Source organism: Haemorhous mexicanus, chromosome 9, assembly GCF_027477595.1.
Source record: "Haemorhous mexicanus isolate bHaeMex1 chromosome 9, bHaeMex1.pri, whole genome shotgun sequence".
Classification (NCBI taxonomy): domain Eukaryota; kingdom Metazoa; phylum Chordata; class Aves; order Passeriformes; family Fringillidae; genus Haemorhous; species Haemorhous mexicanus.
In genome coordinates this window covers 15,158,536-15,170,863 of record NC_082349.1, presented here as the reverse complement: position 1 = coordinate 15,170,863, position 12,328 = coordinate 15,158,536, and the positions used below count along the sequence as shown (strand labels likewise).

The 12,328-nt window shown below is 36.9% G+C and overlaps 1 protein-coding gene across 1 annotated transcript in view; it reads right to left on the bottom strand.

Moving 5' to 3' along the window:
• Positions 1-12,328, bottom strand: part of HS2ST1 (heparan sulfate 2-O-sulfotransferase 1) — a 71,125-nt gene that overhangs the window by 19,486 nt on the left and 39,311 nt on the right. The window contains exon 2 of the mRNA XM_059854182.1: positions 1,488-1,726. Within this exon, the coding sequence (XP_059710165.1) occupies positions 1,488-1,726 (239 nt within the window). The remainder of the gene's footprint in view (positions 1-1,487; positions 1,727-12,328) is intronic.

The following is a 12,328-nucleotide window of genomic DNA, read 5'->3' as shown; positions in this document are numbered from 1 at the left end:
AGATTTTCATTTCTCAAGAGATTATTATTAGAGGGAAGGTAAAGAGTTTCTCTTTTATAAAACTAAGCCAGCAAAGAACAAATTTTATTTGAATTCAAACAGAAGTAGAAATTTAAGGTAGCCTGTGTTTAATTTATACCTATTCAATGACTAGCTCTCCTATCCTCTAGGACAGACCTCCATTTCAAGAGACACCTTGACAGAAACAGAATTTGGTGGGAAGTGCTGTACTAGGTATACCTGACTGGAGAATGATTTTTAATTAATAATTAATAGGCTTATTAAATCTTTTGAAAAATCACACTGCTCTTACTGCACAGGTCTTAAGTACTTGTTCTATGCAGTGGACAGGACTAAGTGATGACTACCAGACTTTATAATCAGAGTAATCATGTATGACAGTACCACCTTCATATGTAGGAAGCAATTTTACAGGAGGAAATACTCCACAGTAGCACAACTCCACTATCACAAAATAGATTCCAGTATGACCCAAGTCCATTATTTTCTCTGCACAGAGATCCCTACCTCAACCTTTCTCCCACATACAGAACTGGAAGTGGAGGGTCCCTAGCATCTGCTTCCCCTGCCCCAGTCCAGCTGTGCTGAGCTGTTTCAGCCTGTAGACATGCAATCAGAGGAGCTGGAAGGCTCAGTGCTGACATGCTGCAATGCAGAGCAGCTCCTGCCTCTGCTGCATATCAACTTTAGTGATCAGCATACAACCAGCAGTAGAGAGTTCGGAAACATTTGTTCTACAGGCAGGGGTGATGACAGTGATGTTTCAGATCTCTAACCTGGATTGTCTGCAAGTGCATTTATGACAGCCAAGGAAGTATTAATGAAAATAAACCAATAAACCTACTTCCTCACCCCAGCCTAATAAAAAACACAGCACTGAACCCTCATCATCTTTTTAAAATACAGTAGCCATGATCATTTCTAGTCTGGTACTACAGTGATTTTAGTGAGAATTTTAATGGATGTGAAGTGACCCGTCCTTTGCAGAGCAAGCTATTTACAAGCACTTTTCTGTATGCTTTTTATCACCTGTGAGACCTGACCAGCCCCCAGTACCAAAGACACAAGTCTAGCCCTGACAGCATGGCTCAGTGCCTGCACTACTCAGAGAGCAAATTGCCTAAGATTGCATTCACTGCAGACGGAGATGACAGGCAAGTTGTATTACACAGCCAAAACAGTTCTAACAACAAAGGTCATTTCTACCCCAGTCATGCCCCTTTTTAGCTTTGTTTTTGTCCAATAAACAGACACTTGCCACCTCCAGTAGCCAAGTAAAAACCTCAACCTATTAAGAAATAATATTAATTCCCTACAAAGAAAATATGAAAAAATTAGATTTCATTTATATTGGAATATGTGACAAAGAAATTAAATACATCAGATCACCCAAGTTTACAATAGCAAACATTTTTTCCTGTGCTCTTCCTTGGTTTCATAAAGACATCCCAAATTCAGCAGCCTACCTGATCTTGCAGAGACATAACAGGGTTATTTTTGGTTGTGTTGATATGCAGAACATGGTATTTGTTCTTCGCACAGAGATCATAGGCAATATTTGTGAAGGATGTGCTGGCAGTCTTGGGTACTCTGTTGTAAATAATCACCACATCATCTTCTTCATCCAGTGTCACATCTTGTCGGGGACCATCGACTGTATGACGTTGCTCTATTTCTCTGACTTCGTGCCTCGCAATAGCCCTTTCTGTTAAGGAAGAAAAATACAAAATTTCAATCTAAGTCTCACCAATTCTGAAGTTCAAACCTAGAACACAATCTGGTGAAAAGCAGTAACCCCTGAGCAATAAAGGAAACACTAGCTGTACTATGTATTTCTGACATAGCTGAACAAAACTTCATCAATAAAAATGAAGGAAAGTCAGTCCAACAGAGAACACAAAGCCTAGAAAACAATATGCTTGGGGAACACAGACCATACTCTGTGACTCACACTGATGTCATTGTCTTTAGAGTCATCATCTCTAAAGGAAAGTCTATAATGCACTATGAAAATGGTGACATCCCTGAAATATCCCACATGATTTCTACAATACGCCTAGTTAAAAATTATAATGGAAGAAGATTTTATTAATTTGAAGTTTGACAAGAATTGAAGCAAAAGGTGCTTACAAAACAGCTAACAGACTCAGATTTTTTTCTGTTCCAGACAAGTATGTACTTTAGTACAATTTGCAATACAGATGTCAAAGCACTTTTTCTCACTCATGTATTGTGATACCACCTTTAATAATGTATTCAAAGAAATCTGCATTTATCAACAGTGTAAGCTGAAGTTGATACCACAAGAGTAACCTGTAATTCTCTGTATTATGTTCTTTTACATGGTATAGCTCTTTATAGATGACACACTTTCAACAGCAGCAGCAGCACTTGACCTTTACTTCCCTTGATTCTTTAGGCCAGCTTCTTGTATTCTTTCACCAAATCTCTTTAATTATAACATAAAATCACTTCTAAAGCAGAATCATCAAGCTGTGAATAGCCTACCCTGTAATTCCACGTAAATTGTCTTAAACCACAAACTTCCATCTGTCTGAAATGCTTCAAAGCTTAAACTAACTCACTCTCTCATATGCTCATATCTCACACCCCATAACTAAGTTATAGCAGTAGGAAAATGTTTGTAGGAAATGCTCATTGAGTGTATCTCAATTTTCCACATGACATCTGTTGCTCCCCACTACATCAGTCACAGTTTTTGCTCCTTCCTTTCTCATTTGCTACCTCTCCCATCAATGCTGGCAAACGTCCTATTTTGGAAAGAGATGAGGCAACAGACTCAGGTTTCATCTCTCTGAAGATGGCTACAGAAGAATGGGGCTGGCAACTCGCCCCTTCCTGCCAGTAATAGATTAGAGGAAGCATTTGGTAGGGAACACAGTTAACCATGTGGCTGCCCAAGGCTACATGGATAGTGAATATCACCTGGAGGGGCTGAAATGAAACAAATTTGGTTAATATTTTCTACACCAGAATAGTAGATCTAAGCCAGATTTAATCATAGCTGCACAGAACCCCAGGGCTGATGATGCTTATGTGGAAAAGAGAAACATTTGTGAGAAAGAGACCTGATTTGCAAGAGGATTGATGAGAAACATTCTCTAATGAGGTATTTTAAACCTTGATGATTCAAGAATTAGTGTGATAAGGGCACTTTAAAGACCATGCATAAGATATAAAAGCTGCATGATTGGATGCAATTAGCAGAAAGGCTACTGCATCCAACCACCTTCAGCTTCCCACTGCAAGGGGAAAGCAAGAACTCAGGTAAGGAGCAGAACCTTCACAAGCCTGATGTATAGAGACAGTCCTATTAAGAAAAAAAAGGAGGCTTTAAATTTCAAACTAAAATAAAAACTGATTTTTAAGATGAAGCACTGAAATGACCTTTTTGAAATAATTGCAATAGTTAAAAAACAAAATCTGAAAAGAAGTGAAAGACAAACTGCAGAAGTGCAGGAGGAAGCACCTGGAAGTGTCTAACCTGGTCAGCCATTCTGATGGCCTATTTCATTCTAGTCCACGAGTAATACAGTAATGAAAATTGCAAATTTTCTAAATGTGCACATTTTTTTCCAATTACAAACTGTTGGCAGTTTTTTCCGTGAAGTCAGGAAGCTCTTCTGCTACTTACTGAAAAGTCAGTTTAACTCTTAAAATTATGCATATAGGTTTTTTTCTATTTATAAGGTTAGTTAATTTATTACTTGGAGAAGAGAAGACGTCCAGTAATGGTAAGATGCCACTGAGAATAGTCTTTGGGATACCTATGTAATCAGAAGTTAGAGGAGTTAATGGGCATTTGATTAACTATTTCATTTGCTCTTCTATAAAATTTAAATAATCTTGGCTGAAAAATGAACAATACTTATATATGTTTAGAAATATGGTAGAAAATGCAATGCTTTAAAGACATCTGACATGTGGAAGACAGGGAGGTGTATTTACTAAATATATCGTGTTTACCAAAACATGTCCTTAGATGACAGCCCTGCAAATATAACTTTGATTACAAGAACCTGTCTACATAAGTTTGGACTGGTTTCACTGAAAACAATTTTTAAAAATTCTAAAAATCAGGATGGGTGATTTCTTTCCTCTCAGAGATTCAGTGGACAAAATGTCCTACAGCCTCATTGCTTTCACTGCATTCTATTTAAACTTCATGTTGTAGGAAAACACTTAAGCAAAATTATTAAGAGCCAAATGCTTAAACAGGGTTAAGATCATACACTCTAAATTGCTATAATACAGGCTAATTTTAAGGCATAAAATATTCTGTCTCACACTGTTTCATTATTGCTTGTTGATTCTCCCCGTAACCCACAATATAATTGCTATATAATTGCTATATCCTTGGGATAAACTCTGTTCTGTCATCTGCAGCTGTCCTGCACACAAACTTTCACCAACTGCAAGGACAGTTTGCACACAGGCAGTGCCAATATGATCAGTGTAATAACAGTTGCTGAACGGATTATTTACCAGCAGATGAATTACTTGCAGAAAATCCTTAGTTGGCTGAAGTAGCTGCTTTGTAAACAGTAGAACAAGTTTGTTTTCTCACCTATTTGTCTACAAATTCTTCTAAATCTGCCTTCACCCTATTTCTGTAACTCAGTCTCTTGGCATGACTTACATTTCTTGGGCCATCCTCTTGTAGCAATAAACCACAAAATATCATGGCTAGCAACAAATTGGTTTGTCAGTCACATGCTACCAGAAAATAACACATAACGGGCAAGTTATGTCTTCTCCTTTAGCAGAAGCACTAATAGCAACAATTCATCTGTATGCCATCACTTCAAGGTTATTGCCCTTTCAAGTCTAAGCAGTTTCTCAACAAGCTCAAAAGTTACTAAAAAGAAACACTTGGAGAGAAATGGACAGGCCAAGGATCCCAACTAATAAAATCCCCTGTAAAAATGCAGTGGACCCATACATACTTCTAAAATATTTGAAAACCCAGCTGAACCATATTTACATAATTACAGAAAAAAATCACCCAAATGACCAATATTTAAATAATTACAGAAACAAATGACTGGGATCATAAGCAGCTATTAGTCTACATTCCTTGCACATTCAAACAGATAAATGTCTTAGGTTAAACAAGCTTATTAGCATTTACTTCAAATCCAAGAATTAACTGCATAACTGCATACAAATCTTCCCAAAGAAAATAGTGTGTCATGGATTCTAACAACTTACAGATTAACAAAACCAAACATTTCAAATTCCTCACATTTTTCACAGAAGCGTAAGAACCACCTGGGATTTCTGAACAAAGAAATCTATCAAAATCAGAAATTCTTCTTTACCCTCTAACTTAGCACTTACCACTCTTGATGAAAGTCACATTTAGAGCCTTGCTGGCTGTCAAAATCAAGTTCAAGTAACTGAAAGAATAATTCAGAGCATACGGCTCTACTTTCCCAAACTATGTTCTTTTACCCCTACACCTATTTTCCTTCTGTATGTATCTACAGATATTATTTAGGCTCTCTCTTCAATCTGTTTTATGTGCCTGCCATGCTTCATTGTGAAAGCGCCCACCCAGATGAGGAAAGACTCAGTCTTAAAATAAATTTTAGCTCAGCAGCCTTCAAGTGTTGCCCAACAGAAGAAAAAGATGTGGATTCAAACTTCAATCACACTGGCTTGAAGTGAAGGAACTGGACAGCTAGGCTTGATAGCACTGCCCCTGAGCAAACTGTTGCTGTATATTTACACTACTGGGCACCACATAAAACCAATAAGCAGGCTTCCTCGAGTTGGGAGCAACAGGGAAGCCAGCTGACTTGGTGTCTCAGCTTCCTTTCCACTGTGCTCCCAGGCCAATTAGACAAGCAGCTGGTAGCCTGAGGCACGGAGCAGCTCTCAAGCTGTCTCCCTGCCCAAAAGCTTTGTTAAATGCATGATCGGCCGCAATACTGAACCCGAGCAGGACTGCAGACCCACTCACTATGGGCTCCAATCTCCTCTGACCAAGAATGAAAACTGAACAACAGCTTAAAACCGAATCAGAAATCTGTAGCAAAGCTGATGTTTGGAATCATTTTCAACACCCACCATATACACACAGCCTTCACCCCTCACTGAAATGTGGTCTCCTCTGGGAACTGCTTAGCAGCACACACCTTACAAATCAGAGTGCAGCTGTATGTAGATATCAATACTTCAGGGATGGAGAGAAGAAGAGAAAGAATCAATGGTACTATAACAATTTATGGCCATGAAGGACTTGTGTCACTATACCAAATTACATCTGAAGGAAAAATATTGATTGAATTAATAAAAAGTGCCTAAAGGTTAAATTTGTGCAAGGCATCAGTATTAACATACCAACTTTTTCAAAGACCTTTATAAATAACAACTCTACTCTGCTCTAGTTTTAAGTCCTACTAAGAGCAGAACCACCATAGGTTCTCTAGAAACTTCATGAATTAAAGACCAACATTTATTTGGGGGCAAAAATAATAAAAGAGATTTCTAAGAAACAAAACTGCAATTTCATTTAATTTTTTTCAGTCACACAGCAAGAACACTGGTACCTAAGCAGCAACCCACCACCCTTAGACAGAGGGTAGATGGTCCTATAGCATTCCCAGCCCCTCACACTCACTACCACCAATCACTTCACAGCTTCAGAAATGTTGGTTAACTAGGATACCACTCAGGGAATGACACTTGTGGGAAGCACTGCCACTGCCTTATGCAGTAGCCATAACTTACTCTGGTTAAGAGAGTAACTTGATCCTTTTGCTTCTTATTTTCTTAGATATTTGTGCAGTTCAGAACAACTTTCCCAATTAAAAATATCTTAACCCTTAAGGTATTTTATTTATTTGCATTTTAGACAAAAAATACTGTTGGTTTCATTTGCAAGTCTAGCTATCTTAATCAGCCTATGAAATACCTGCTAAAACCTTTAATTTAACATTTACCTTTAAAAAGTCTTCAAATTCAGGACAGCCTTAGCACATGTGTGCTCTGAACCCAGTTCTGACATATAAGAAGTGAAGATCACATGCAAAGCACAAACCAGGATGGAAACAGAGTACAATGCTTAAAATAATACCAGAAAAGTAATTTTAAGTTTTTTCAGTCAGGTCAGAACCCCATGTTTTCTTCCCCTTCTAAGAATTCAGTTGCCTTAGTGGCAAGAAGTTGTATTGACAAATTTCAGAAATTTTATCCCAGCTTGTTTCTTTTCCAGTAATGCATGAAAAGAAATAGGTATAAAAGGTATTTTGTAATAAACCCCAATAGTTTAGTGACCAAGGCAGAAGTCACTAATATTGCCAAACCATTTTATTTTGTAGTGGTTAATGCACTTTTGAAACAGAAGGAAAAGACTGTTCTGCACTTCAGAACTGTCCAGACAGAACAGAATTGGTTTTAAACTCCAAACATTAGACTCCAACAAATGCTCAATGGAACTAGTTAAAAGAAAAAATAGCCCTTCTCAGAAATCCCAACACAGGCACTGAGAGCATTAACTGAAATCTATTGCAGCAGCTGCCTGAAAACTAGAAGTAGCAATTCTGAAAAGTCTGCTACAGTTCCACTGGCATTTGATATCTGTCACTTTATTTCAAGACAGCATTTTGCCAGGACTTTATTTTAAATGTGTAAGTAGAAGCATACTGATTAGTGAATAATAGTGTTAAGGCTTTGATTTTAAACTGAAAGACGAAAGGTTTACCCTTTACAATTAAATCACTAACCTACATGTACATCCAACCTGGTTTGAACATCAGAGCCTGCATTTCTCATTTTTCTGCAAATATTTTAAGGAAGAGAGATGAGGGTCTGACCAAGTACTTGTTTTCTTTATTTTTTTTTTTTCTTAAGACTATAGTTAACATACAGCCCTATATATTTTTCTTCCAGCATTTCACTGCACAAAATATCTTAATTAAAGACTCTGTTGTGGCTCTTACCGGATTTAAGACCATGCATACAATGCATGTACTATTAAGTCAACCTGTCTTTTAGTAATATGTAGGACAGGGAAGGGCCTACATCTCAAATTGTCCCAGGAAGGGCAAAACTAGACAAAATCCCATGGGAAGTTAGATATCAGATGAACTGCATATATCAATCAATGTTTAGGTACCCCAACAAGCATGGTTATTCCCAGAAATAATATATTTATTTATAGCAAATACTTTGGTAAAACAGCATCCAATAAAACAAAAAAAAAAAAAATAAAAGACTTAATTCCATCAAATATGAAATTTTCAAAAGTTTGAAAATGCTTTAAAACAGAAGGTGCATACTTCAAACACATCTTCAGCTCTAACTAGAGCACCACTGCCATGACTCCGAATACTGCACATAATGCTAACTACAAAGGTAGGTAAAGATCTACGGAAGCAAAATGTTTAGGCTCCATGATGTAGTATATTTAAAAATAAGCATATGTCAAGCAGTTCCACAAGCTTTTCAATTTCACATGTAACTGTTTTGCTTGACCAAAGTGTTGACTTCAAGTTGATGAATTAGCATGAGAACAAACACAACAGTCACCATTCATCTTTGTGTTCTCTCAGTCACTTGCAATTTCTTGTTTCCTTGGGACAAGCAAACAGACAGCTGTAAAGGAAAGGATGTAATCTCACAAGGAAAAGATTTGTGACTTTTCAGAATGCCAAAACTGTCAGTAAACTGTTATGAAGCACTGTGACTATGATAAGAGCAAAGAAAAATAAGTTGCAAACCAGGGATTTGTTCTCTAAATAATAAACATCAGCTGAGTATATAACAGTAGGGTTTGCTGTTATTTATAGTGCCTTAATATCTTAATGCAGGTCTCCACTGTTAGCAAGAGAAGTTAATGGAACTGATTTCTACACACAGACAGTTGTCACAAGCATTCCACTATACAAATATCCATGTCACTCCTTCAAGAAAAATCCAATTCAAATAGTGAAAAAAAGCAAGATCAATATAGAGTGTCTGACTGTATTTAGTAAGGCAGCCTGGAGACTCATGCTTATCTATATATACTTGTTATTTATATTATTACATGAGCTTTCTGCAGCCAGACAATAATTTATTTTTTTAAAGGGTATTGACAAGCAAAAAAGCAAAAAGAATCACTAAACTATCTGTTAAAATCAAGGAAAGGCCTGTATGTAAGGACGATGCTGTATTCTAGTAAGTTGCATCAGGTTTAATACAACTAATTGCTAAGGCATACTGTTATTTGCAACATATTGCATTTATACCCCTGCTTGTCTTCACACATCTTGACTAAACTAACCTAATCTGGAAAACAAGCTATTGCCATCTGGTCTAACAGCCAAAAAAAGGAAGACAGCAAACAGCACTGCCTTCTGATCAGAACTGCAGCTGACGTGGGTAAGGTAGAAGAGCAAAACATTTTACTAGGAATCTTAGGAAGTTCGAGCACCAAGAATAACCCTACAAGAACTCTGGGTAGCACCAACAGATAGAGCGTGATATTTGCTGAATTGACACTGGCTATGTATAGATTAAGCATTTACAGTGATAAACATGATTTCTAACCTTAATGTTGTTATAGGAATTTGTGTAAAACAGAAGTTTGAAAGAAGTTAAAAAAAAACAGAAATGAGCCTGTGTGCTGCATAAGCCCCACGGTTGTTAAATCATTACAGAATTAATTTTAATTACATTTTAAAAATACTGATTAGATAAGCTCTTAGTGATATTTTTTGTTTTCTTTCTGGAAACCGTTTATCTTGGTCTTAGCTTAATTTAAGAACTTCCATTTAATTCTATACCCTGGCTGCTTTGTACATAAATCAAAAGTAAATTTTATTTTTCTCTCAAAAATGTGAATTGTTAAGATATTTTCTACTTTATGTAGCTAAAATATCAACGTAGATTAAAAAATACTGCTGTATCTTTTTTTTTCAGTCTAAGGTTTGCAACCTGAAGACCTCATCTGCAAGATCGAAAAGATAAGCATGAATAAAGGTAAGCTCTAACAAAATGCAGACCACTTAAAAATTACATTTCAGGAACATCAAAGCCATTTTAAGTAAATGAAAGTACAAAAGCCCCTCTATTTTAAATTAAATGCTAAAATTACAACAAACACAAAATGAAAACGTTTTAATTATCTCTGGAAAACTCTTCTTGCTGTATCCTATCCTTCCCCTCTTCACACTTAAGTCCACACTATTCTCAGGCAGAACTAGGAATAAAAATACAGGCAGTATCAACCTGGTTCCTTTATGAATAAAATAATCACCTGCTTGAAGGGGAGCCCTTCCCCTTTGACTTTCAGAGGATTCAAAGGAGCAGAGGCCCTGTGCACTCAAGGAGACCATAAAGGGGCCATCACAAACTCTTCTCAACACGTACCCCCCTCCCCGTACCCTGAGGTTCAGCTGTCATGACAGAAGCCCACGTGAGATCCTCAATACAAGTTTGAAACCATGCATTATAGAGCATTTATGACACAACTAGCAGCTAATGCAAACCTTCCAGAACCATCTTCTCCATGCTAAGAAACAGTGGCATTCATATTTCACATACTTGCATATCAGCATCACAACTATAAATTTTTTTTTGCAGCAGACATTGATTGGCAAAATCAAAATTATACAAGCAAGAGGTTGACCTCATTTCATGTCAGTGTGATATGGAGCTCCTTGTGCTTGGTAAAAACAGAAACAGTCCAGGCTAGTGATGTGTACAGTAAGGTGGTTTTGTACAAAAAACTTCCCTCTGGCAGGAGAGCCAGCTGGCTCATTGAAAGCCTCTTGGTGTTAATCCTGATTTAGATTGGATTAGGCTTTTTAATTAAAAGGAATTCTTTTCCTACACGCATGAGAAATATTCTGATCTTCTCCCAGATCTTTTTTTGAACAAGAAGGACTATCTGATGAAAATTTGTCCAGAACAAAAGGGCAAACAATTCCTTCAACTGGATCTTAGGTAGCTGTTACAAAAAGCTAAAAACAATTCCAGCCCCCTGCTCAGTACTTTGGTCCCACAGTAGTGAGGGATACAACAGATTTGTATTCATCAATCTCTACCAATGCTTCCTAACCACAATACCGCACAATTATTCATTATCAGAAGACATACCATCACTGAACTTACTAAAATTCAGAACTGCTGGGTAAGGCAATGCCAATGAAATAAAAGACAAAAAGAATTCCCCCAGTAAGTCCAGAGAAAAAGAAGAATCAAGATTCTCTTTTGGTATTTCAAATTCATTAAAATACTCATTTTATAACGAGAAAGTGTATTTAGCTTTACATACTGCTTTGTTAGCAGTCAGAATTGCACAGTATGCAAAGAGTTAACTGGTCTTAAGAAAAAACCAAACCATCCCAAACCAAACACTACGAACACCCCCATATTTGGTCAGATTATCTTTTGCAGACATTAAGACTTTCAGTGGTCAGATTTTATTTTATACAAGCAAAGTAATCTGCTTCCAACAATAGTCAACAGGCTAAAATCTAGCATTAATCCATTTCTAATAAGGCTGAAACCTGCAGAGCTCTATAAGGCAATAATCCTTTTGCTGCCATTGAGAGCAGAAGTGTTTTGAACTGTCAATACCGAGGCACTGATGATATTTTAATTTGATTTTAAAGAAATATTACACAGTCAGCACAGCTATGAATAGCAATGCTAAAACTCTATTTTAAAGAAAAGGTTTGTGGAAACTTCACAGTCTGAGCTCCCAAAGACACTGTGACATTGAGAAGTCTGTGTCCTCACCAGAGGTGCAGGTATTGGTCTGAACTCAGCTTTCCCCAGAGAAGCTGTACAGTCATAACACTTCCTTTCTATGCCAGTATGAAAACTACCAAATTAATCTAAAACATTTCCTCTCTGTTCTTCCCATCTCCATTCATGAACCTGAATTCTCCTGAGGTGCTTTTGGTTAGGTGTCCAGTGACCATCAATGATTTCTGTATATACTATTTAAATTTCCCTTGCTGTTGCATTAAGTCTCCGTCCTCAAATTCCTTAAGCCTCAATTACTACTTCTGCATATTTGAATGGTAAGGTTCAAAAGTTCATTTTTATATTAACAAGCTGAAACCATGTAAGGATATATATGTATATTAATATTTGTTGGTAATTCTAATAAAGCATGTATGAAAAAACACACATGTCTTCCCCTTCTGCTATATGAAATGGAAATTACTACTTTAGAATTTTAAATCAGAAAGATATTTAAATCCAAGCCATTACTAGGGGGAGGGGCTAAAAAAGCACTACTATAAACTTCTGTGGGAGGATATACTGATTGATACAGTTTTTTATA